The sequence below is a fragment of the Plectropomus leopardus genome, chromosome 16 (assembly GCF_026936395.1).
Source record: "Plectropomus leopardus strain MGB_pleo_1.0 chromosome 16, ASM2693639v1, whole genome shotgun sequence".
Classification (NCBI taxonomy): Eukaryota; Metazoa; Chordata; class Actinopteri; order Perciformes; family Serranidae; genus Plectropomus; species Plectropomus leopardus.
In genome coordinates this window covers 26,825,263-26,851,957 of record NC_142191.1, presented here as the reverse complement: position 1 = coordinate 26,851,957, position 26,695 = coordinate 26,825,263, and the positions used below count along the sequence as shown (strand labels likewise).

Sequence of the window (26,695 nt, the reverse complement as noted above, 5' to 3'; positions counted from 1 at the left end):
GGTCTCTGGCTCTGTTGCTGCGGGAGGTGATGGCTGGATCGGTCATGTTACCAACAATGGATTTCATGGCTGACCCTGTAAGTAGAACAGGGTTAATGTTTGTACGGGCTGTGGATGAGTGGATGAGCAGGCCACACTGGACTGTTTCAATACTGCACCTCAAATGTTTGGAATTTGTTTGGCCTTAGTTTTGAAGAAAGACCTTTACTTCATTTTACCATTACAGCAGTGATTTTATAACTGAATTAACAATTACGAAGAGACTCAAATGATGTGACAGAATTCTTCATGTTTCTTTCTTTTGTTTAAATTTAAGATACAGTGATAAGATAGCACAGCATTAAAATGATATAACTAATTAATCATGTGAAAACAAAATGACCAGTCTGTATTTTGAAGGTTCTACAAGATTTAAATTAAACTCAAACTAAACGTTATGATAACATGCTCTGTCTATTTGTTCCTCAGGATACTGTGAACCTCATGGTGCTGATATTTGTTGATGACACTCCAGTAAGTAAAAAGAACATTTTACAAATACTGTCCCCATTAGAAGTTCATATCCTGTATAGCCAGTTCAAAGAAGAAACCTTGCTTGATTCGAAATTGTGATTTTTTTTGGTAACAAAAATCTGCTGATTCACAGTTTCCAAATCTTCATCTTTATCTCTTCTGTATCTCCAGCCTGAACCAGCCACAGAGCCTCTGTCTGCTCTGGTTCCATTTTTACAGAAATATGCAGACGTCAGCAACAAAAAGCCGTCTGTGAGTACAACACTGAGAAAGAAACCCTATTCACTACAGATAGACAGATTGCTATAATATACTTTTTTTTTTTTTTTAAAAAAAAGAGAAATATTTCTTACCTGACATTTTGTCCCCCTTGGAACAACGAAAAGGGACAGTACACCCCAAAATCAAAAACACATATTTTTCCTCTTATCTGCAGTGCTTTATATGAGTTGTAGAGTGTTGGAGACGTTGGCCGTAGAGATGTCTGCCTTCTCTCCAATATAATGGAACTAGATGGCAATCAGCTTGTGGTGCTCAAAGTGCCAAAAAAATACATTTGAAAAACTCAACAGCAATGTCTCTTTCCAGAAATCCTGACCCGGTTACTCAAGATAATCCGCAGACCTTGCTGTGAACAGTTTCATGTAGAAACTATTTTCTTTCTACTAAACGACACCAGTCAACCGAATTATTGTGCAGAAACGCACATATAATGATAACTCACCTACATCATTAGGCTAGCTAACGTTACAGCTCAGCCGAGGAGGACGCCAATAATGTTAACATCTCGCACTGTCCACGAGAAGATGAATGCTTCCGTCTGCGCACTGATATGGTTGGTGAGTGTTACCACATTGTGATTTCTGGAAAGAGACATTGCCATTGAGTTTTTCAAATGTATATATTTGTGGTGCTTTAAGCACCACACTGGAGAGAAGGCAGACATCTCTACGGCTGATATCTCCTGCAACTCACACCAAAACAATCTACACTAATAAATAACCCCACAGGTAAGAGGAAAGATGTGTATTTTTAATTTTAGGATGAACTGGCCGTTTAACATGCAGCGCATCTGTGTATTTGTCTTTGTCTCTATCTCTATCATAGTTGAAAGATGGCCTTTTAATGAGACCATTATAATTAAACCTCTCGCTCTGGCCATGCAGGTGCTGAAGTTGGACCTGAAGGAGATCAGGGAGCAGCAGGATCTCCTCTTTCGTTTCATGAACTTCCTGAAGCAGGAAGGAGCTGTGCACGTGCTGCAGTTCTGCCTCACTGTGGGTAAGAACAACCATTGTGCAGAAACCTTGCTGCATACCAAATCCTCAAATAAAGCTTTATGGCCTAGCTAACCTTTAAATTTCAACTAGCCGTGCAAGCCCGAAGCATTCTGAGTAAGCTGGCTAGTTAGCCTCAGAAAGATCAACACAATTGCAAAATATACAATTTCCTTTCATCCATTCATTCATTTTCTAACCCGCTTAGGGTTGCAATCAGGGATCTACATGCAGATGCATCAGGTCTTGCTTTGTCGAGAAGGATTCCTTTGTAGTTTTTGAAAGCATGGCAACATATTTTAAAGCCTTAACTGTTGATTTAATGAAGCATAAACACAGAAATGTAGGAGCTTTGTTAAGCAGCAACTATTTGACCCTGTAACACATATATGTCAGTGTGACTGTATAAAACCCCTCGCTGTTTCCTCCAGAGGAGTTCAACGATAAGATCCTGAGTCCAGAACTGGGCGATTCTGAACTGCAGCGTCTGCACGAGGAGGTGGTGCACATCTACGAGACCTACTGCCTGGACGAAAGCATCGACAAGATCAGCTTCGACCAGTTCATTGTGGAGGAGATAAGGAACAGTAAGATGCTGCGTGTATACTGTACCTCATAGTCGGTACAGCTGTGGAGTCACTACTTCATAACTCCATTGTTTGTGTTTTTAGTTTTTCACCTGGGACAAAACTATTTAGAGGTGCACGTCACCACTTTTAAGATCAATATCACAGTTTTAAAATGTAGTATGTGACTTTATAATGTTTGAAAATAACCCTGATTATGTTATTTCAGCTTGGCCTTTGAGACTTGAATTGTATGAAGTTTGAAAAATGCAGGCATTTATGAAGACTCACAAGTGTTTATTTTCCCCCCACTGTTTAGTGTATGAGATGAGCAGTAAGTGCAAGTGATGAATTGTTATTGACAATTTTTAAACTAATGTTGCTCAGTACACATCAAACGCCACTTCTCAGCCTGGTTGAGTTACTCTTAAAATAGTTTCGAATGTGGTTCTATTTGTGCATGTAGAGCTTTCCTGTTTGTCACTGCTTGTAAACACTTGTAAACTGAAAAGGAAAAATAGTTTAACCACACGGTGTCTCCCCTCAGTTGCGAGAGGCCCGTACACCGGCGTGGTGAAGCTGCAGACGATGCGCTGCCTGTTTGAGGCGTACGAACACGTGCTGTCTCTGCTGGAGAGAGTCTTCACCCCGATGTTCTGTCACAGTGATGAAGTAAGACCTCCAAAAAAGTTTCCTAAAAATCTGCAGGTCACTTAAAAAAGTTGTCAAATAGACAGTATTTGTGTATCTCAGTGTTGCAAAGTAACAAAGTACATATACTCAAATATTGAAAAGTATTTGTTTTTGTTTAACTTTATGTCGTACTACTTCATACTTCTACTTCACTACATTAAAAAGTACATTAATTGTACTTTTTCATTACACTACCCTTTGAAACCTGAACAAATTGGCTTGATTTCTTTCAGAAACATGGGAAGAGGGCAATGAACAACTTAAGAAGAAATAACCTAAAAAAATTGCAAGAAATGGAAACTAGAACAGTAGAATTACCTGAAAATTTGCACAAGAAAGAAAACGAAAAAAGGGAACTGGTCTTGGGGGGAAAAGTGCATAAAAATTATAATAATCCTGTGACATAATTTTAAATATGTGATTATGATAATTATAAATACAGTTTTTAGACATTTTCCCCTGGCCAAAAAATTTAAATTCATTTTTTTTGGAATTTGCCAAGTTCCTCGCTGTACTGTACTTTTTCAAGATTCTGGAGTCACTCCCTCCTCTTCTAGGGACCCAGGAGTCTCCTCCTTCATATGCTCTCATCTTTTGGCTCTGATTTTAATAGCGTCAGTGTTCAATGGGGTTCTAGGTACTTTTCCACACCCCAGGCCAATCTCTCTCATGACGCCATTATTTCCAAGACCTTTAATTCTGTTTTTTTTTTTTTTAAATAATGCCACCAGCTGCTTCTTTTTCTCCCAGGCTCCTGAACTTTTCACCCAATTCTTCAAACCTTACCACCCAATGCTCAATTTTTTATCACTACAGTTTAAAGGCAAGGCAAGGCAAGTTTATTTGTATAGCACATTTCAGCAACAAGGCAATTCAAGGTGCTTCACACAGAACATTGAAATACAACAACAGGGGGAAAGGAAACACATTTAAAACATTATAAAAGAAGCATGTAAAAGGTGATTAAAAACAGCAAGTAGGAAAACAACAGATAAAACCCAAAAACATAAAAACACATATAGTAAAATAAGAGTTGCAGTGCAGAGTTTTGAAGTAAAATATAAAATTTAAAAAGTAAAGTAAAAAGCCTTTTAGTCAAAGGCAGCAGTGAACAGGTGAGTCTTTAACCTTGACTTAAAAGAACTCAGACTCTCAGCAGACCTGACATTTTCTGGTAGTTTGTTCCAGATATACGGAGCATAGAAACTGAATGCTGATTCTCCATGTTTAGTTCTGACTTTCGGAAAACAGAGCAGACCCGCACCAGATGACCTGAGTGGTCTTGATGGTTCATACTGGACTAGAAGGTCTTTGATGTATTTTGGGCCTAAACCATTCAGTGCTTTATATGCTAGCAAGAGAATTTTAAAGTCTATTCTCTGAGAGACAGGGAGCCAGTGTAGAGACCTCAGAACTGGAGTGATGTGGTCCGCTCTATTGGTCTTAGTAAGGACTCGAGCAGAAGCGTTCTGGATCAGCTGCAATTGTCTGATTGACTTTTTAGGCAGACCAGAGAAGATACTGTTACAGTAGTCAACTCGACTAAAGATAAATGCATGGACAAGTTTTTCAAGGTCCTGCTGCGACATCAGACCTTTAATCCTAGAAATATTCTTGAGGTGATAGTAAGCTGGCTTTGTAATTGTTTGTATGTGTTTTTTAAAATTCAGGTCTGAATCCATGACAACACCCAGATTCCTGGCCTGGTCTGAGGTTTTTAACTGAAGTGACTGGAGCTGCATGCTGATTTTAAGACGTTCCTCCTTGGGTCCAAAAACAACTACCTCAGTTTTTCCTTTGTTTAACTGAAGAAAATTATGGCACATCCATTCAGATATTTGCTCCATGCATTTACCCAGTGCTTGTATGGGGCTATGGTCACCTGGGGACATTGAAATGTAGAGCTGGGTGTCATCAGCATAGTTATGGTAATCTATTTTGTTTTTTTCTATGATCTGAGCAAGTGGAAGCATGTAGATGTTGAACAGAAGAGGCCCCAGGATGGAGCCTTGGGGGACTCCAAGGCTCAAAGATGTAATTTTGGTCTGCTCAGATCTAAAGTTACCTATTGACACAAAATAATCCCGGCCCTTTAAGTAGGATGCACACCAATCAAGAACTGTGCCAGATAGTCCCACCCAATTTTGTAGTCGATCAAGTAATATATCATGGTCGACTGTGTCGAATGCAGCACTGAGGTCCAATAACACTAAAACTGAAGATCTGCCATGATCTGTGTTTAAGCGAATGTCATTAAATACTTTGACCAGAGCTGTCTCAGTGCTGTGATGTGGTCTAAAACCTGACTGAAAGACGTTAAAGCAGCTGTTGACTGTTAAGAAGTAATTTAGCTGTTGGAACACAGCCTTTTCAATGATTTTACCTAAAAAAAGGAAGATTTGATATCGGCCTGTAGTTGTTCATTGAGGTCTTTTCTAGATTGTTCTTTTTTAAGAGGGGCTTAATAACAGCTGTTTTCAGGGTCTGTGGGAAGACTCCTGAACTTAGAGACATGTTTACAATCTGTAACAGATCAGATACCATGACGTGTGAAACTTTTTTGAAAAAATCTGTGGGTAAGACATCCAGACAGCAGTAGGAAGAGCTCAGTTGGTGTAGAATGTCCTCCAGATTTTTGTCATTGATTGGATTAAACTGCGTCATGGTGTTTAAATGGTTTTTAGACAGACACAGCACAGATCCTGAACCTGGTGTTGAAGAATTCACAGCCTGTCTAATATTCTGAATTTTCTCTCTAAAGAAAAAAGCAAAGTCATTGCAGGCCCTGGCAGAGTGAAGTTCAGGTGCTATTGACACAGGGGGGTTTGTTAGTCTCTCAACAGTAGAAAACAGTGCTCGAGCATTATTTTTGTTTCTGGTGATAATGTTTGAGAAGAAAGACTGCCTTGCATTCCTCAGCTGTAGATTATAAGTGTGAAGTTTCTCTTTATAGATGTCAAAATGAATCTGTAGATTTGAATTTCGCCACCTGCGTTCAGCTTTCCGACACTCTCTTTTTTCATTTTTCACTGCCATGGCATTTCTCCATGGAGATCTTTTCTTGCTTCAACTTAATTGGAGCGATGGCATCTATCACATTTAACATTTTAGAATTAAGGTTGTACACTAGCTCATTGACTGAACCACAAGGCAGGGTTGCTGTAGAAGAAAAAAGTACATTAAACATTTCACTGGTGTTTTCGGTAATGCATCGCTTCTTGATAACTTCTTTCTGATTACTCCTGTGCACAGAGATAGAGCTCTCAAAGAAAACACAACAGTGATCAGACAGGGCCACATCACTCACAACAACCTTGTGTATGTTTAGACCCTTGGAGATAAGCAGGTCCAGAGTGTGCCCCCTGTTATGTGTGGATTTTGACACATGCTGACTCAGCCCAAAGCTGTCAAGAGTACAGTACAGTTCTTTAGCCCCTCTGTCCTGGGGGCTGTCAACATGAATGTTAAAATCACCAACAATGATTATACAGTCATACTCAATACAGATTATCGACAGCAGTTCATTAAAATCAATGAAAAAGTCTGCACAGTATTTAGGTGGCCTGTAGACATTTACTAATATGGCTCGAGGGGAGGACTTCAGCTGAAGAGCCACATATTCAAAAGTAGAAAAATTACTGAAAGATAATTTTTTAAATTGGAAAGAGTTTTTGAATAAAACTGCCACTCCACCTCCTCTCCGCTGGGCGACGAGTCTTTGGAGCCTGTGTTGGAGGTGGTGGTGGTCGACGTGGGGTGCTTATAGGAGAGAAGATAGGAGAGGGACGGGGGGTACATCTTAGTCCAGTATTGACCAGCTCCTTCGTCTGGTTAGTGAACTCCAGGTGGGGTGAGGAGGGAGAGAGGGAGGGTAAGGAGGAGAGAGACCTGGTGGGTGTTTCAGGGGGTGAGGCAGGTGGACCGTCGAAGGTGCTTTGGTTGTAAAGGGGGATGGAGGCTTGTGGAGACCCCTCCTCTTCTTCACTCTGACGCCTCTTTGGCTCAGAGCACTCCTTGGGTGGGGGTGACTGTTGCTCTCCCTCTGGGTTTTTAATCTGCCTTGTTTTGTCTTTCATCCTGGCTGGCTCCTGTTGTTTAAAGTCCTTGGCAGAGGCGACTGATGGGTGGCCTTGAGGAAGTAAAATAGATTAGAGGCCAACAATTTTACTCCTGGCTTGTTCAAGAAAAGTCCATTCCCTTTGAAAAGGTGTCTTCGCTCCAAAAAGATGTGGAAATGTTCAATAAAATTTACTGGATAGGCAGTACATGCAGTAGAAATCCACTTACTTAGAGCCCGCAGCCTACTGAATCTCTCCTCTGCATATCTGACCGGTGGTATAGGTCCGCTGATAAACACATCTGCTTTCACAGAGCTCACTGTTTTCAACAGCTCGGTGAAGTCCTGTTTTAACACTTCAGACTGTTGTTTAGCAACATCATTCCACCCTACGTGTATTATGATGTTCCTCACAGTTGGGTGTTCAGCCACAATACTCAGAATCCTTTCTGTCATGTTGGAGACCACATCCTTGGGGAAGCAGATCACTTTGGTGTTTTTACTGCACACCCTCTGTAAGTCTCTAATAGCATTGTCACCCACAATCAAAGTTTGAGGCCCAGGCTTTAGCTTTCCCTGTAGCCTTTTACTGTTCGACATGCTATCAGTCCTTACCCCGCTGACTGAGGATGGACGGTCTGACGGAAATTCAGGGTCCTTCATCAGTGGAGCGTATCTGTTCCGCAGCTCAATGCTTGATTGTTTCGGAGGTTTGTTGCTCATCCGCCCTTCTACAGTTTTCCACAGCTGTGTCCTTCCAGGTGCGGGGGTTGAGGAGGCACTTTGCCTGGGAGGGAGTGCAGGCCAGCCGGTCTCATCACACACCTCAGCTCGCTGTGCTCTGCCTGTTAAACGTCCTCCCATTACCCAGGGAAATGATTTGTTCTTTGGCTTTGCTCCAAGGTGGTTCCAGGGAGGACTACTACTTGTAGATTTATTAAACAGAACAGAGCCTACCTGTTTCGCGGTAGCTTTGTCTGTGCTCGTTAGCCGTGTGTTAGCTAGCTCCTGTCCACTGATTTGAGGCAGGGGTAAGGTGGTGTCATTCCCACCTAGCCCGTTTACCTCCACATTAACTTCTAGGCGGTGAATTTTAGTCTCCAGCACGGCAATTTTCTGTAGAAGTTTGGCGTAGTCGTCTGCAGATAGTGGAGGCATCTTGAAGCTCGGAGTGAACGGCTTTAAAATAAGCGGTACTCCTCTATAAAGGTCCCAGTTTGCATCCAGCGGGGCAGGAAAACTCTTCTTCAGCTTCAAGTGTACAGAGTTAACTTGTATAGTGTCCAGTGTGTGTTTCACTGCCTCTTTCACTTACACACAGACAGAGCTGCAGTTCTGTTCTGAATCAACATGATGAGTAGATAATCCCAATTGTTGTAGGAAACCTCCTTAAATATGTTGGATGTGACAAGAAGGAAAAAAAAGGAAAAAACTAGGAAAAATAAAAGCGTAGCAGAGAGCGAGCAAGAAGAGCGTCTGCACTGAAGCGAAGCAGGAAGTCAAGGGCTTAAAAAAAAAGGCTTAAATACTTCTGAAAGGCATCTGAACACACCACAAAAAAGTGATGTCGATCCAGGTTTTAGAGGCTTAATCTAACTTAAAGCTTTAGATTATGACAAATAAATCATAAAATCATGCTTTATAACTGATTACACTATCCAACAGTATATAAATTAGTTAGGTTGTACGATTAAGCTCCAACAACAGTATAATGTAACTATGATGGGCTGCTCTGTCTGCATGAGTGACTTTTGATGATAATACTTTTAGTTAATTATCAAATTGAATACTTCTAACAGAGTGTTTTGATTTTTTTATTGGCGTGATAGAGGGATCTTTACTACATGCTTCAGACTTCAAATCCTACGTTCATTGTAATCTGTACCTTGACTGTGTCTCCTCTCTGTTTTCAGTACTTCAGATACCTGCTGAGGGGAGCAGAGTCTCCGACAAGAAACTCAAGAATCAACAGGTTTGTTAATGTTGTATAATATAGACTCAAATTTTGATTTTCATTCATCTTTCAGGTGGCAAAATAGCATTCAGAAAGTTAAACATGTGAGAAGGTGGTTTTGATGATGGTACTGTAGAAGGTGTTCTGAAACTTTGAATACGGAGCACAGCTTTAAGTTCGCTCATATCTTTTGGAGGTCTTCGGTCCAAACATGTCATGATTAGCGCTTATGCATCTACTTCCAGAAATAGCTTCAGTCTGGAGGAAAGCAGGTAAGTTGGTCTTCGGCATGTTACCTGGTCTCACAGAGTCTGCTGCCTGAAAGACACTGAAAAAAAGTGCAGTGCCATGCATGCAGATACAGTATATATCTCACTGTAGGCTGCTCTGCGGATCACATTGTTTTTTTTAACAAATCTTAACACTATGAGCTGCTGCCAGGCCTCTGTGTTTGTTCACATGTTCTGCTGATGCTTGCACTTTGATTTTAACCTCACGTTTGAGACGATAGCGCCGTTAAAGAAGCCAGGGCCGAGCACTGGTCAAGAAGTTGAACCAAAGTTGAATCTGCTTTAACACAGGTTTAGACATTTTAAGAATATAAAGGGTGCATAAAGAGCAGTAAAAGATAATCTCATAATAAAATAGTGAAACAGAGAAGGCAAGGGTAAAATGAAAAGACTTAAACAACATGTAATAAAAGCATGAATAAAGTAAAGAGAGATAATTTTTAAAAAGTGTCCGGTGATGAATAGCAGAATTTGTAGCAATGAAAAAGTTTGTCAGTATGTTTTGTTTTTTTTTTAAATGTACTGGAGCCTCAAACTGAAGCTGATGTGTCTGACAGGCAGTATAATGTTGCTGCATGCTGCATTCTAATATGACACTAGGATCATATCTTTATTAATACCTTACAGAGAAGAATTAAGAATGTTTTCCTATAAAATCCTTTCTCCATTTAGCAAAATATGAAAAAACCCTTCTCAAATTTATCAAAGTTTAACTTTCTCTTCCCTTAAAAAGATACACTCTAAATTTTGCAGAAGTTGTTTTTAATTCAGCAATCTGACAAAGTAGATTATTCCTTCTTTGGTACTTGAGACCCACTTTGATCGGTACCCAAAAATGATTCAATTTTAATTCATAGCCCTGATTTAAAATTAAATACAACTCTGCCTGTGTAGTAGTGAAGCAGTTAAAATGCAGAAAGAAGAATGAAACTGTGATGTACTTTTCAGTGTTTTTTGCCCCCACAAAAATAATGATGATAATATGAAACATGAACAACTTTTCGTGCATAAAATGATGTTGAAAGTACCAAAAAGACATGTAATTTTTCTACAAATCCAAATCGTCAGAATTATTTGAAAAGATGCTGTGATTTCAGACTAATAGATTTAAGACATTAGTTTCTTTATATTTCTTAAACCTTTCATTTGAACATAGCGGCTGCACTTCAGCATGGACGAGACACGTATGAATACTAAAACATGTACTCACTTTTTTTGTTCCAAAGGCATTTCAAAGGAAGTTTTAGAGGTGAACATCTCGAGCAGTGAATCATTAATCCATGTTGTAAAAGTCTGACTTTACGCCCTTTTCCGATCAGCAAAATGTTCATTGGCGTGTGTCAGGACATGAAAGTAATAACTGCCAAACCTGATTGACTTTGTCAGATCAATTAGGCACTTTGCCAGGCCCCTAATGATTTCCAGAAGGTTCTTTTCCATTTTTAAAAACTCAACGGCCTGCTTAAACATCGGAAATGAGTTTTCGGTGACTACATGCTGCGGTTGCGGCTGGATGAAGAAGGCTTGTACATGTTCTGCATGTCTGCTGCATGACTGATGTCAGCTGTCACAGCACAAAGTGTGATGCTTTGTCAGCAGGTCATCTGACAAATGTGATAGATACATTTGTTATTTTACTCCTACTATTGTTTGCCAACATCTGACTAGATCATGAGGATGAGAAGCATCGGGGGAACAGAGAAAAAAAATAGAAGAGAGGAAGAGGAATTGTTCCAGAACAGTTAAACTGAATAGATGAGATGTGATTTATGGCTTTGTTTAGTATTAATGCAGTTTAGATGCTCCTTATGTACCAGCCTATTTCTTTGTTCGCCATAGAAACCTGTCGAAACGAGGCGAGTCGTTCGGGATCAGCAGAATTGGCAGCAAAATCAAAGGTGTGTTCAAAAGTACGACCATGGAGGGAGCCATGCTGCCACCCAGCGCCATGAACGACATGGACGATGACCAGGTGAGTGCTACTTTTTCACATGTAAACATTAGACCCATCATCTCTTGTTATGTTTTAACTACTCGTTGTTGGTGTAGATGTACTTTACCAAGCAGAATATGATCTTCTGAATTTCTCTAAAGACTAAAAACTTTGTGCTGACGGATTATTGATCAGTCATCACCTGAGTGTTGAAAATGTTGGTAATTTATATGAAGAATGTTGAGTTGCGATGGGAGTCTTAACCTTGTGCTGATGGTTTTCGAAGTGAGGAAATGACATTCATGCATCCACAGGAATTTCTTTCAATCCATCAACTCATTGAATCCGTTTGTCCATCTGCAGCCTTTTATCTGCCCTCCATCTTATCGTCTGAAATATAGACGAGAAAAAAAACTATAGATATAGATAAAGTGATTTATGACATGTTGTAGTATACTTTGTTGAAATTGTTATTTCTTTTGTCATCAATGTGTTGGAGATTGAGATTATCCCAAGAAGATCTCAAGGGAATTTCCTCAAATGTTGCACAAAACGTCCACTTTGACTAGAGGATGAACTGACTGATGGTGATTTAAGTGGTCAAAGTTTTTGTGGCCACAACTCAAGAATTCATTCGCTGATCACGACAAGATTTTACACAAATGTCTAAGAGGATAAAATGATAAAGCGATGAAAACTTACCTGTGACATATAATATGCGAACATGCTTTATGTCCATCATTTAGTATCATGAATCAGAAACAGAGGGGGAGACATTGGTCAGATAGTGAAATAACTTAAGGTGTCCATCTTGAATCTGTCCTGATTGTTTAAATCTTCTGTGCTGTGGGGAAAGCATCCATGTTTTTGCTGACATGGGTGTAAACTTAATGCGCAGTTGACTGGTGCACAAAGGCATACAGCTGCGGGGCAGTAATTCTACTTTCATTGAGGTGTTAGAGAATTATATTCAATTAATTTGAATAAAACTTTATTGGTTTAGGTAAAGTAAAAGTTAATTTTCGTATTATCTGCTCCCTGCAGGTGGAGGAGGCAACTGTTGTGATGGAGGACGACTCCCCTGCAGAGCCGGCCAGCATGGCGGGCACCCTGAGGAACTTGTCAGCCTGGACCATCACCATCCCTTACATCGACTTCTATGACGATGAGGTCAAGAGAGAGAAGATCCCCGTCTTCTGCATCGACGTGGAACGCAATGACAGGAAAGAAGGTGAGTGAACGGAGCAGTGAAACATAAGGCCTCTCTCTTACATATAATATGAGCTTCCTACTTGAAAATATTTTTTTCAGCTTACATATTGTACTGAGATAGATCTCTGACTTAATTTTACAATTAAGGTGGAAATAAGCCTCCCAACATTATGAAACAGTTTTAAGTTTGCAAAGCTGCAGCTACAGACTGGTTCATATGATTGTTTTTCAATTAATCAGCATGGCATTCACTTGCATAAGAGATGTGATAAAATTCCTTCAAACCATAACATGACCACTTTGAACTGTGTTTTTATGCCTGGTCCTAAATTTCCAAAGACCATTTTACACTACTATATATATTTTAGCTAATAAAACACTAATTAGTAAACTTATTTAGTAGTCTATTGGCATTTATCACAAATAATATTCAATCAATAGCATTCATTTCACTTCGCATAGCTTTTTACTTTAATGCTTACTTACTCTCAGTTTTAAGAGTCAAGTGACATGTTTGAATGTGTCATTGGACTTGTTTTATGGGGACATGCACAAAGCTTGAAGGAGAAAGCCTGGGTTAAACGGACCAGATGACACCCATAATCAACTCAAGTCTATACCTTGCATACTGTCTCAGCTGTATCATCAGCTAATCTCTGCATATGTGTATAATGCTGTAATTTATTTGTTCTCTTTCTGCAGTTGGTCATGAAACTGAAAAGTGGTCAGTCTACAGAAGATATTTGGAGTTCTACGTACTCGAATCCAAACTCACTGAGTTCCACGGTAATGCTCACCAACTTACTTTCATTAAATAACTTTCATATGGTAATGACAATATTAGCTTGCAGCTGTTTAAAAAATAATGATCAGCCTTGTTTCCTTCTATAATGAGCTGCATTCATTCACATTTTTTTCCAGGCACATTTGCAGATGCTCAGCTTCCATCCAAAAGAATTATCGGACCAAAGAATTACGAGTTCCTCGCATCAAAGAGGGAGGAATTTGAGGAATATTTGCAGGTATTTAACATTGACAGTAACGAGAATAACTGTTGCAGCCAATGTTTTGCTCCTGTCTTGACTGTGGTGCTGAACATATGTTTCTTAGGAGTGAGAGGAATGAGATTTTCAGTGTTAAAGACAGAAAATCTAAAATGAATCGAAGTTAAAGTACATGTACTTCTATGTTGTCATTAGAGGGCAGTAAAACAAAGCAGTGTTACAAAGGTATTATACGTGACAGGCGTGTCTGATTGTTTGGCTCTTTTCTTATATTTTGTAGATTAGGTATGTGCAAGATATAAAAACTGCTTTTACTTGGCCTGGCACCAAGTTATGTTTGTGTTCTGGAGAAGAACAGCCGTTACATGTATTAACCTCCTGTGTGTGTGTGTGTGTGTGTGTGTGTGTGTGTGTGTGTGTGTGTGTGTGTGTGTGTGTGTGTGTGTGTGTGTGTGTGTGTGTGTGTGTGTGTGTGTGTGTGTGCGCAGAGACTCCTGCAGCATCCAGAACTCAGTAACAGTCAGTTGCTGGCAGATTTCCTTTCTCCTCACAGCATGGAGTCTCAGTTCCTCGACCGGATGCTTCCTGACGTCAACCTGGGTATGTAAACATATATTTCCTAATGGAACCCCGGTAACTGTTTTTCAATTTAATTGATGAATATGTTTTTTTTTCTCTACTATGCTGTGACATTAGAATAAAAATCCCAATTTTTCTTTTAGTAATCGGTACCCTCCCCTTTTCTTCTTTTGTTTTTTAACAGTTGAGTCGATTTCTTAATTGAATGGGTTTTTTTTTCCAGGAAAAATTTTCAAGTCTGTACCAGGGAAGCTTATGAAAGAGGTGAGTCCCTCTTGAGCTGAAATGCTGAGTTAATGATGATTAATACTGCAGCTATTTCCTAAATATTTGTTTTTAATTTAATGTAAACCTCCCTGACAACAGTGCATTATTCAGTTTCCAGTCTTCATGTTAAGCTGGGTTAACAGGCTGCCTGCTCAGCAAACATCTCATTCTGAAAGAAATATGAAATGGGATTTTTTGAGAGAATGTGGATGTGCAGAATCACAATCTTCAACCGGGGCTTTATACCAACTAGGGCTGATCAATATAAGAAATAATGTAATTGCAATTTGTTTTTTTCAGATCACAATAACATAATATTAATGTGCAGTTTTTAACAAATCCTCATCCTCCTCTATCTTCTTCCTTATGTGGATTATTATCAACTATACAGAAGTTATTAATCATTCTGTAGTATGACCAACACTTGACACAGCCAACATACTGATACTCAGCTCTGCTGAACTACAAGATGTTTTTGTGATCCAAAAACCACAGAATGGTTGCCAAAAACAAAATTTCTGCTAGTTCCAGTAATAGGCTGTGCACAGAGGAGGAGGGGTGAGTATGGAGACTTTCTTTTCACTGCAGAACCTCCAAGATAAATAATCAGGAAACCTCCAGCCTCCTGCAGGCTCCCTGGTGTTGCTGTGTATCTGACCCTGACCTGTCTCTGTGTGGGTGTAAGAATTACAGTATTGAGCTGACATCAGTATTGAGTAACTGCTGCTGCTGTCCAACATAACAAGAAAGTCCAGGATCTTTGGGGTGTAATCAGGCTGAGCAGGAGTTAAAGACAGATTTTTTCATCAGTGCTTTAGTTCAAAATGACACTGATGATATTAAACACTACAAAACTGTTTTCCAGAAAGGACAGAACCTGGACCCTTTCATCCAGTCCTTCTTTAACTCCTGCGAGTCGCCCAAACCCAAACCCAGCCGACCCGAGCTGACCATCCTCAGCCCCACCGCCGAGAACAACAAGAAGGTAAAACAGGAAAAAAAAAAGTTCTGCTCAACACGAACTAGACATCTCTGTGCCGCTCACCCCAGACGATGTTTACTCTTTTATGCTCTCTGGCACTTTAACAGCCAGCGTCAAGGGTTGAACAAATGCCCGCCAAGACTTTATCAAAGTCATCTAGCCCTCCCTATCAGGCTTGAAGGGAAGGAATTTCCTCTGCCTGTAGGGAGGAAGATGTATTTCAGCTCATGTGATAAACCTTAATCTTTGTCTCCATGGAGACAGATTGGATAAATGAGGGGGGTTTGGTGGGCAGGAATTGAGTGTTTTCAGCACAACATAAAGGCTGGCTATGGTGCAGTAACAATCTTTATTTACATTAACTCATTGTGCTACCAGCTGAGGTGAATGATTTGAGTTCCCGCGTTCATGGAAAACTTGGAAAAGTCGTAAAGTTTCTTAATTTCATTTTCTTAGACTGAAAAAGGTGATGATATTAGTGAAATCGTTATATGTTTTGAAAGAGTCATGGGGTTTTGTTGTGTTTAATATAAGTAATAAACTGTATATACCATGTAATGTAACATAACAGTGAGTTTATTTCTGTAGGTTAAATATGCATATGTTGACTATGTGTTAGCATTTTTCTTGTTTGTCAGTGGAGAACAATTTTAAAAACATTGTAACTGTGAATAATTGTTGTGTTTCTTTATGTTGTCGGGGGTTCATTCATGTATGAAGGTGCATGCATACAAGATCCCTGAAAAACAGGGCTCCCCCAAAAGCAACAGTGCAATTTGAACATTTCCTGCATACTGTGTTGCAGCAATTATTTTTCGGATTTGCACCCAGAAATGAGTTTATAATCAAATGCATTAAAAATACATTGATAGTATAATAAGTTAAGTATTTAAAGTAGATGTAAACATAATCTCGTAAAAAGTTACTATGGGTCCTTAAAAAACTCTGAAAAGGTTTTGTGATATTGTTTTATTTTGTGTATATCACTATATGTACATTTTCATGAAATTCGAATGAGAAACTGTTTGTAGATAAAATCGCCAGCTTGAATGGTCTGTTTTCGGTGAATCCAGTTAATCAAAAATAAAAAGGGATAAATAACTTTTCATAAAATTAAATATATGCCACCATGTAAGCGCCACAGATCAACCTGTTTAGTCATTTTAATTCAGTAATGTTTTTATTGTAATTTTAATATTCATGACACTCGCCGATTGTTTACTTTTGCCTGCAGCTCTACAACGATCTGTTCAAGAACAACGCAAACCTGTCAGAGAGTTTGGAGAAGAAAAACAACCACAACTACTTCATGGAAATGGTCTCTGTAGACGGCATGTATGACTACATGATGTATGTCGGTAAGTGATGCTCGCCAAGGTAAATGATCATCTTGGAGTGGAGTAAAGGACTTTTCTGGGGCAGATACCTTTTTACTTTCTGTATCCTGTGAAAGGAGAGGATTTATTTAGGGATGTGTGAATGTCAGACAATTCAGATTTTAAACTGTGAAACAACTAAAACATAGTTGACAAAAATGTAACAACTTCTGAAAAGGATACAAACCTTTGAGGTTACTTTTTCTCAGTTTCACTCATCGACAAGTTACTTCTCTTTAGCTGCACAGGACGACACAGGTTTACCATCTACAATTGTGTGAGTGGTTTCTGTAGAAGAGAAAAGGTAGTGAAACTAAACCGACATGATAACACCTGATGACAAAGTAACTCCACCAGAACTATAAAGGAAGCTACATGGTTAAGATGTTTTAAGTTTAGGCGAGTTTATTTGTATGAGAGGTGATTCCATGAATCACATGTTGAAAATAAATCGACCATAACTCTTAAAAACACCATCGACTAGAATGACGTGAAATAGAAATAGACAAAAAAATACAGTTTCAGGACATTCACGGTGCAATAATAATTGCTCCAAAGTTATATGAAGCAAATAAAAGACATTTTTTAACCAAAATGCAGGCACGGGAAATCATAGGGTTTTAATTTAGAATTGAAAGAAGAAGTTGGAGTTTGAACAAAGACGAACATTGAGGTAATGATATCTGCACTGTTCTTAAAGGTGCACTATTGGTTACTGTTTGTAACCATGCTGAAAGTGAAAGTAAAAGCCAGCCCCAGATTCATTCTCGTGTGGTGTCACCTCGCTATATTTGCGGGGTGACACCACACGAGTGCTCACCTGAGCACTATGGGGGTACACGCTCATTAACGTCCTGAACACAGAAAATTAGAAAATACAAACAGACAGCAGAGTCTCTGCGGAAAAATACACAGCCACACACTTCTAAGTAATGACTGAGAGGGATTAATAAAGTATGTTTTGATTACTTTCACATGTATAACTTCTTGGAAATATTTCCACAATTCCTCTCTGAAATACTTTTACTCATTAAAATAACACGCAAAATCTTAAGAAGAGTCTTACATGAGGAATTCAAGCTGGAAAAACAAATTCTTGACAGTTTCAGGTTCACAGGAAACTGTTGCTTCAGATAAAAAAAACACTGTTTAGTTTTAGTTATTTTATGTGTATTAAGTCATTGTAGTGATAAAAATCAGACAATTGGGTGAAAAGTTCAGTTGCCTGGCAAAAAAAGAAAAAAAGAACCCTTAAGAAAGATAAAAAAAATGATTGAAGATTGGAAAAGCCAAGATAATGACGAGGTATAATGATGAGATTCAAGGTCATAGTAACTCTGACATGAGGCTTTGACTAACTGCATCTTCGCTGTGTGAGAAAAATAGGAGGTGAAAAGTTCAACGACACACACTCTTTTAAAGTAGCTGAATATAATTTTCACATAAGTAAATTGAATCTTGGTTTTGTGTTTTTCTGTGGTTTGTTATGTTGTAGCGTGAAACAAGGTCAGCATTTAACCAGTTTGAAACCTGTGTGTGACATTATAATCAAACCATGTTGCATTATTTAAAAAAATACAGAATTAAAGGTTTTGGAAAAATGGTGTCGTGAGAGAGATAGGTCTGGGGTGTGGCAGAGTACCTAAAGGCCCAGTGAACTCTGACGCTATAAAAATCAGAATGAAAAGATGAGAGCATACGAAGGAGGAGACTCCTGGGTCCCCAGAAGAGGAGGGAGAGACTCCAGAATCTCCATAAGAGTGTAAAAATGAGTGTTTCGAAAGCGACTTTTAAGTCTAATCCTGGGAGTGACTCGAGTTTGTTGTTGTTCTGTCAAAGACTGCAATTCACCCTCCTTTGCAACTGACTTTGCTCATCTCCAGTGATCCTTGACTGAATAGTCTACTCCAACTTGAAGAAAGCTTGCAAGAATTAGATAAATTAGATTCAAGTTAAGGTTAATTATACAAAGGTCATCAGAGGTGTCTTTAACACCACATCATCCCCTCACGTCTCTCTGTGTTTTCACTCTTTAGTCTGTCTTGGTGTTTTGACTGGCAGGTCGGACGGTGTTCCACATAGCGGACTGGCTGCACCACTGCCTGGCTGCAGGAAGGATCCTGTTCAAGAACACGTTTGAAGCCTACATGGATCAGTACATGCAGTCCAAACTGGAGCAGATCCTCCAGGAGCACCACATGGTCTCCCTGATCACTCAGCTCAGAGGTGTGTGTTTATGTTTCCCCTCAGAGACAACGTGCACACAACCACTCAAAATTTTGCAATCTTCTTATACAAAAGCCTGATTTTATACAGTTAGATGACTTAAAGAACCACTCTGTATGTTTGACGGGCTATGACACCTTTAGGAAAGTCCTCTTTAGAAAATAGATGTTATTTTGTATTTTTGCTCATTATGAACAGAATGCTACTCAATGGTTCAACCAGACTGACAACAGATGATAGAGAACAAAAAGTATCAGCAGTCACAGGATAAAAGATATTGGAAGCTTAGCATCAAAATGTACGCAGGTTTAATCAGGAAAAGGCATAACAACATGTTGCTTTACCAACGCTAGTCTTCATATTTCACATAGAAAAAGAGCTAGTGGAAGGTTAGTATTGTTTAGTTTCAACTGGATCAGAGAATATCAGCTGAACAAACTAAAGACTGACAAATCACAGTTTCTATGTATTCAATCTAACCAGTGAGTAGACTGCAGAGAGCTCAACAGTTATGGTTCAATAACAATCAAGGGTCACTTACTTTTCCGGACTGGGAAAAAAAATTCTAAATCCAACTTCCAACAGTATTCTCCCCTTTCATGCAACACTATTGGGCTGTCAGCTGAGGCTAAGTTCACATGACAAGCAAATGTGGCCTATGTCCCTGTTTTTGACAGAGATCTGAGATCTTTTTTAAGAGTAGTGTGGGCGTAGAAGTTTTTGGTTTTTTTTGCCACATTCAGAACTGGGCCATTTCCCTTTGTGTTTCTAATCCCAGTGCATATCTGATCACTGGCCATAAGTCCACAGTGAGATTTCACAGGTTTTCCCATAAACATCCATTGTTTTCCCACATCATAATTCACTGTGCTGGAGCAGATGAGTCACCGTACAAAGTCAGAGCAGAGTCAGAGTCTGTGGAAACTACAGAAGACTGCCGTAGCAACACCCCTGCTCCGGTCACCATTCAACAGAGCTCAACTCCTGAAGTTTTGGAGGAACTGTTCTTCAAACTGATGTCAGATATGGTCACTTCAAACATGAATGTGAACAGTCTAGACCAGGTGTAGGCAACCTGTGGCTCTGGAGCCACATGCGGCTCTTCAGCCCCTCTCTTTGGGCTTCCAGTGAAAAAAAATCATGTGCATGATTTTTTTTTCACATTTTAATTTTTTTTCTGTTCTAGGTCTAAATAAATATTTACATTTTCCACTTTTAGAAAAAAAACACTGAATAATTAAATTAAACTGAAGTAAAATTTGTGTCTTACGTCTATGGCCTGGCACCTTTTCTTCTAAATTTTGACGGTGGCTTGTCTCGAGTTTCCCTTGCTAGGCTGGTTATTTATTACAAATCCAAAAGTCTCAGAGGAAAATAGAGAATTTAACAGCGTGTAAAAAGATTTGTTTGCTTTAACTGCCACCTCTAGTAAGTTAAAGTCCGAAATAATCACAAATAGCCCACTGTAGAGTAGCCACATTGTTGTAAAACATATAAAGAAATACTTATTTAGACAAATAATGTTGATAGCCTTATTTATACTTAATAAGCCATTTTACGTTAAATATAAGGCTCAAATATGTTTTGTGGCCCCAGACATGTTTTTAAAATTATTTTTGGTCAAAACTGGCTCTTTTGATTGTAAAGGTTGCTGACCTAGGTTTTAGGCAGATTGACCGGATCTGGGGGAAAAAGTATGTGAATAATGTAATTCTTCCTTTGGGACAAAATTCTTTTCACATTTGGTGACTGAATTATACTGTTTCTTTTTCTGTTCAATTGTTACTATTGAAGGAAAAAAGAGAAACATCAGTTTAAGAGCTGATTACAAACTTTTGATTACAAACATACTGCAGTGAGGAAAAAATCAGACCATTGGGTTTATCCCCATGTTTTCAAAAGATTTCAAACCGATTTGCTCACATTTCAGAGGTTTAAAATACTTGTGTAAGGTGTCTGAATGCAGTCAATGCATCCATGTGTGCTGGTTTGAATATCAGCAGTCATGTTTGATTTGTTATGTCCATACAACTGATTTCTTCTTGTCTGACTTCGAACTACAGAAACAGAAAGGAAAATAGATACCAGGGTCTAGCATAATGTATTTTTGTGTTTCATGTTGTCAATTTTTTCCCACAGACGCCGTTTTCTGTGAGAGCAGCGAGGAGCGAACCACTGAGGACAAACAGATCAGAGCCAAGCAGACGTTTGAGGAGATGATGAAGTATTTACCAGGTCAGTTTTCAAGTCACACCGACCACTTTTATCTTACATGGCAGCGTTTTCTGCTTTGAGTAGTGATCATAGTAACAGTGCCTTATTAATCCTCAAACAGCACAAGAAATATAAGATTATTGAAATCCAATATTTCATGACACTGAAGAGACGATTGTTTAAGACTCCAACATTTATTTTACACTAAGCTGAGCATGTTTACCAGTATAATACTTAAACCAGGTTAGCTGAGTAAAAACACCCATAACAGGTTTAATGAATCCCTGTTTACTGAACAGCAGCTGATTAGACAGACTTAGTCATTACCCTAAAAAGTTTTCTTTATCTTTAATCACAACCTAAATTAACTGTATTAGTTAACTGGAAATGAAACCAAGTTAATTTATTAATACCCATTCATTATCAAAGCTGCATTAATTCATTTTTTGGTGGCAGAAGAACTCCATAACAAGTGAACAAGCACGCAGTTCGCGCCTTATCGCTAATGAAGTTATTGAGTCTAATATCTGAATAATCTGTGCTTACATTCAGTCACTCTTCAGCAGGTTTTAGCATTAACAAAAAGCTGGTTCAGGTCTATTCATGGGATTTAGTAACATTTAGAAAAACACAGAATAAAACCAGACCAGAGTACGGACTGAGTGTTGTTTACTAAATAAGGAAGAAGCAATAAAAGGAGGCGGCGCTCTTATCTCCTTTTACTTCCCCAAAGTCCACCTCAGCTGGTCTGCAGATTCTAAGTAGTAACTTTTTGTCTATCAGAAAACAAATTCATTCAAAGCCTCCGTTTCCATACGTGTCCTGTCAGAAACACACTCCTCGTTTCTGTTATGGAACTAACATCTTGTAATGTGCTTTAGGTGTATCTAAGACAGGAATACTAAACTTGCTTTGCCTAAGGGCCATTTTTGCAAAATGACAGGAGTCCAGGAGCCAGTTTTGAGAAACTTTGGAACTTAGCATGGTCCTCTGTTGGTGGGGATCCTCAGCCAGCACTTCTTTTGATACCTTGATTCTTTTCTTACACACAAAGTGCTACAAAAACAATGCCACTTTAAATCAATTTAGTTTCATTGTGAATTAGAAAATGTTCGATTGCAGGCCAGTTTTGGCCTGTGGGCTGTAAGTTGAGTGTCACTGATCTCAGATGTCCGTGCACATCCACACAAACCACATCAGTGCAGTAGTGATACCACTCCTTATCAGTGTACTCAGGAATGTGATAATTCTATGTTGAAATGTGCTCCTGCCTCGACCACAGATGAAGTATTTCTTTTGTTTTGAATTTCAGACTTTGTGGTAAAGTGCATCGGCCAGGAGGCCAAATATGAAGGCATCCGGTTCCTCTTTGACGGTTTCCAGCAGCCTGTCCTCAACAAACAGGTAAACAGAACAACTTAAAAACCACAAAAGCACGCACAGCTGGGCAAAATAACAGAAACAGCAGCTTTTGCAACAGACCTGCAGTGGAGTGTTAGTCTGGAAAAAGCTCATGAAGCTTGTTATGTTCAGTGCTGATTGAGAGGGTGCCACAAGCTCACCTGGTAGAAAGTGCATCTCATGTAGACTGGGTCCTTAGCAACACCACAGGTTTGCTTTCTCTATCCCCCTTTTCCTTTCTATCTGTAGTCAAATCAAGTCAATCTTAATTAGTAGACCACATTTAAAACAACCGCTGTGCTGAACAACAACAAAATACCAAAAACTCCAGATAAATACAGAGCAAACGACAAAAGGAACAGAAGAAAAAGTAAACATAATAGTCAAGTCAAGTAAAGGTATCAAGTTGGAATAAACTGTATGGCAACGAAAAGAGACGGCTCTTCAGCAGTGATTTAAATGTTTCACTTGTTGGAGCAGTTTCACACAAACAGTTCAGCTGCTCCAGAGTTTCGGGTCAACCACAGCAAAGGCTCAGACACCACTGTGTTTCTGATCTGTCGACCTCAGTTCTGCAGAATGAGGTGGCGCCAGACTGTTTAAAAACCTTAAAAAACAAACCATTCAAATCTTAAAATCAGTCCTAAAATGGACAGGAAGAGTTATGTAATCCCATTTTCTTTTTCCAGTTCATTTTGAACTAACTTCAGACGACAAAGCGACGACTGATTTACACCCACATACAAAGAATTTCAATAGTCTAGCCAAGCGGTAATAAAAGCATTAATAACTCTTGAGGTCTTTTGGGAGAGATAGGCCTTTACCTTGGCTTAAAGTCTAAGCTGGAATAAGCTAGTTATTTACTATCAGGCGAAAAAAGTCAAAATCCATAAAAATCCATATTTTACTCAGAGAAATTCTTGTAATTATTATTTGATATCAATTTTCTTATTTTTACTGCTGTTACTGGTCTCTGTACTTTTTACTCTGACTTTATATCTTGTTTATAACTGTCTGTCTTTTGATTAATCCGGATTTTTGTGTTGCATTTTGTTTATCATGAAGCACTTTGAGCTGAATTCCTTGTGTGAAAAGTTCTCTGCAAATCTAATTTTTTAAATTTCTTATTATTAACACAGCAGGCTTACAGCCTCAAAAATGATCTTGTTGAATCTCTGCCTCTGGCTTTGTTTAAATAAGCCTTTTGAAGATGTGTGTATGCAGGGCTTTTGTATACCATTTGGGGAAAACTAGGGCTGGATATTGTATGGAAATGTATTGATGCTCATGCCAGTACGATTCATTACTTAAATTTCCAATACCAAAACAATACTTTTTTAGACCCTTTTTATAAATATGTAAATATGTTTTTCCTCATTTAACAAAACAGTTCTCAAATGTTTAATGTTGTCTGAACACAAGCAGCCATACAAAAACCTTAACAAAATAATGTGTAAAACAGTCAAAAATATAAATGAAAAACTCATTTAACAAGATTATGAATCTAAATCAGTGTTACTCAGTGCTGCAAATACATGTTGATACCCGGCTGTATAAACGTTTTTACGCTTTAAATTTATCTTAAAATGCTTGTCAGCAGTGTGAATGTGATGCGGTTGTAAGAATAACATAAAGATTATGCTGTTGTATTTCTGTTTTCTGTTTTATAAATCTCACTGACCTTATTAAAGTAATAAGAAGCACTGACGCTCTCTGACACTGTGTAAGGCAGATCTGATCACAGCTTCCTGGCGTCCTTTCTAACTGAAGTGACATGTTGTGTCTCCTCAGATGACATACGTCCTGCTGGACATCGCCGTGCAGGAGCTTTTTCCTGAACTCAGCAAGGTAAACAGGTGACAGCGGAGAAATAATACAGAGAGACAAGTGGCTGCGTTATGTTTGTGAATGTGTACCATGAACTCTTAAACAGTGGGGCCGGAGAGGACGACAGTATCTGACATGAGAGACTCATGGTGTTGTGAGCGTCAGTTCGTCCTCTCGAAACAGAGAATTCATTAATGTCAAATTCCTCCTGAAACCCAATTGAATGCAGAACAAATCAGGCTTGTTTCTCTCTTCAGTCTCAGCTGCTTTTGAGGATTTCCAGTATGTTTAGTTTCTGTGTGTATAGATGCTAAAGCCAGAGTAAAAGTGTTGCTTTTTTTCCAGAGTTAATGTCACAAGAAAAAGCTGGATTTCATTAAATCCCTAAAATACTGTTTCTTTCCAAGTGTCACTTACAGGACATGTATCAAGCCAAATTAAAAACAACTGACAGGAGCCAACAATCTGCATTTTAAAACGTGGAAACCAGATTTAAGAAAAGGAAAGGTGCAGTGAATACTTTTAAGTACTACATTTTGCTGATGTCTCATACTTCAGTTAAGTGAGGTTTTAAATGCAGTACTTTTACTTGTGGAGTTTTTTTAGTGTTGTATTAGTACATCTACCTCGATAAAGGATCTGAATACTTTTAATACTTATATTTAAATATAAAGTTTGTACAAATATGGTTAAGAACGGGTTATTCAGTTTCACCCTGCTTATTCATGTCTAAATGTACAGTAGTGCAGGTGTTGGTGACGAACAAAAGGCCCGGTGGTTTGAGGTCTGAACAGATGTCACCTGGTTATTATTAAACCAGCACAGATGGTTTACGACATCATGATGCAACAGGACATCCATGTATTAAATAGATCTCTGGAAGTGAAGGATGGTGGTTGGTGTGAAAGCAAATTTACAATTACAAAAGTGTGTCCTTCTTTTTTCAAGGAATAGTTGAGCTTAATTTGCTGTCTTCGCTCTTCCACTATTTAAATTTCTGTTTGTGTAAGCGAGAGTAGACCTATTAATTAGTGAGCAGTACAGGCATTGATTTGCATTTTTTATAAACTTTGGCACAGATTCAGTCTAGCTGTTTCCACCGGCCACCAGTATTAATGTTAAGCTAGGTTAACTAAATACTGCACTAAACACATACGATCATTTTACACTCAGAAGGAAAACACCAAAACGTTGAATTGTTATTTAAAATGATTAGAACAGATGAACTGATATTAACCAGTGCACCCTTGGGATTTTTTTCTTAAAGGGCCAGTGTGTAGGATTTAGGTGGATATATCTTTTAATTTGTATAGAATCACCTGAGAATAAGAATCTTGTTTTCTTTACCTTAGAATGAGCCATTTATATCTGTGCACAGAGCGGCTCCTCTTCCAAGGAGCCATGTTGCTTCTACAGTAGCCCATAATGGACAAACCAAACACTGACTGCACAGGGCCATAACTCTAACTCCGCAGTTCTCCTACATGCTTGGCACATTGGAGAAGTTTCAGTTCTGCAACGTCATCGCTAGATGCCGCTAAATCCTACACACTGGATCTTTAAAAAGTGACCTTAGTGATCGATCAGTCATCATTGACTTATCCACCACATCTTTTTAGCTCTTATAAAGACTTAACACAGTCTGACTCGTGTCTGAACAGCTTCGTCTAACACTGATGTGCATGTTTCGTCCTCAGCAGGGAGCGAAGGAGACGGTCAAGTAAAGCAGACGATGTATCGAACACTGTATCCACGTCCTGAATGATGGAAGTGCAATAATCAACTATTTCCAAAAACTCTGGGATCATCTTTACATTCCAATGTATATAAATAAACTAATAAAAAGATATATATTTATTGACGCCACTGCAATTGACAGTCTGTTGATTTTTCTTTCACTACCAGTGACCAAATATCTGCACATATACCTAAATGTTACTAAACATCTCTGAGCTTTATCCTAATATTTCTGCATTACTTAAAAGTTCAAGATATTATTACCTGGATTTAGTATTTTGAAATCACATTTTTGAAGTTTCTTTAACTTCATGTGTTACAAAAAGATAAATGCTTCTGGAAGTTTCTGAATAAATTAAAATTTCAAAATTAAACTCAAAAGAACATTTTGATGCAAGACCAAACATTGGACAGCTGTTATTTTGCCATGGTATGTGGCCTTATTAACTTTTTGAAACTATTGAAACCAAAAGTTTTAAAATTAGCTCTGCAAACTTTATGACACCTGTCATATCCTAATTGCCAATCCTGATGCTGCAGTGGTGTTTAGTACTTTGCATGTGTGTTGTTCAAAAAAGTGTTACAAA

The 26,695-nt window shown here is 38.7% G+C and overlaps 1 protein-coding gene across 3 annotated transcripts in view; it reads left to right on the top strand.

Annotated features, from left to right (window-relative positions):
- The window catches only part of LOC121955221 (sorting nexin-14-like), a 35,253-nt gene extending 9,010 nt beyond the window's left edge, over window positions 1–26,243 (top strand). Inside the window, exons 10-30 of one of the 3 annotated variants that reach the window (XM_042503072.2) lie at window positions 2–77; window positions 469–513; window positions 685–765; window positions 1,680–1,794; window positions 2,222–2,377; window positions 2,904–3,028; window positions 9,020–9,078; window positions 9,306–9,332; window positions 11,190–11,322; window positions 12,328–12,514; window positions 13,198–13,281; window positions 13,417–13,517; window positions 13,988–14,099; window positions 14,302–14,342; window positions 15,211–15,330; window positions 16,562–16,685; window positions 18,765–18,929; window positions 21,069–21,164; window positions 22,456–22,547; window positions 24,336–24,392; window positions 26,072–26,243. In XM_042503072.2, coding sequence (XP_042359006.2) covers window positions 2–77; window positions 469–513; window positions 685–765; window positions 1,680–1,794; window positions 2,222–2,377; window positions 2,904–3,028; window positions 9,020–9,078; window positions 9,306–9,332; window positions 11,190–11,322; window positions 12,328–12,514; window positions 13,198–13,281; window positions 13,417–13,517; window positions 13,988–14,099; window positions 14,302–14,342; window positions 15,211–15,330; window positions 16,562–16,685; window positions 18,765–18,929; window positions 21,069–21,164; window positions 22,456–22,547; window positions 24,336–24,392; window positions 26,072–26,095 — 2,020 coding nt within the window. In that variant the 3' untranslated portion in view covers window positions 26,096–26,243. Of the gene's footprint in view, window position 1; window positions 78–468; window positions 514–684; window positions 766–1,679; window positions 1,795–2,221; window positions 2,378–2,903; window positions 3,029–9,019; window positions 9,079–9,305; window positions 9,333–11,189; window positions 11,323–12,327; window positions 12,515–13,197; window positions 13,282–13,416; window positions 13,518–13,987; window positions 14,100–14,301; window positions 14,343–15,210; window positions 15,331–16,561; window positions 16,686–18,764; window positions 18,930–21,068; window positions 21,165–22,455; window positions 22,548–24,335; window positions 24,393–26,068 lie in introns of all 3 variants that reach the window. The other 2 variants (XM_042503071.2, XM_088089857.1) reach the window with 2 other exon arrangements.
- Window positions 26,244–26,695: the final 452 nt, after the last annotated feature.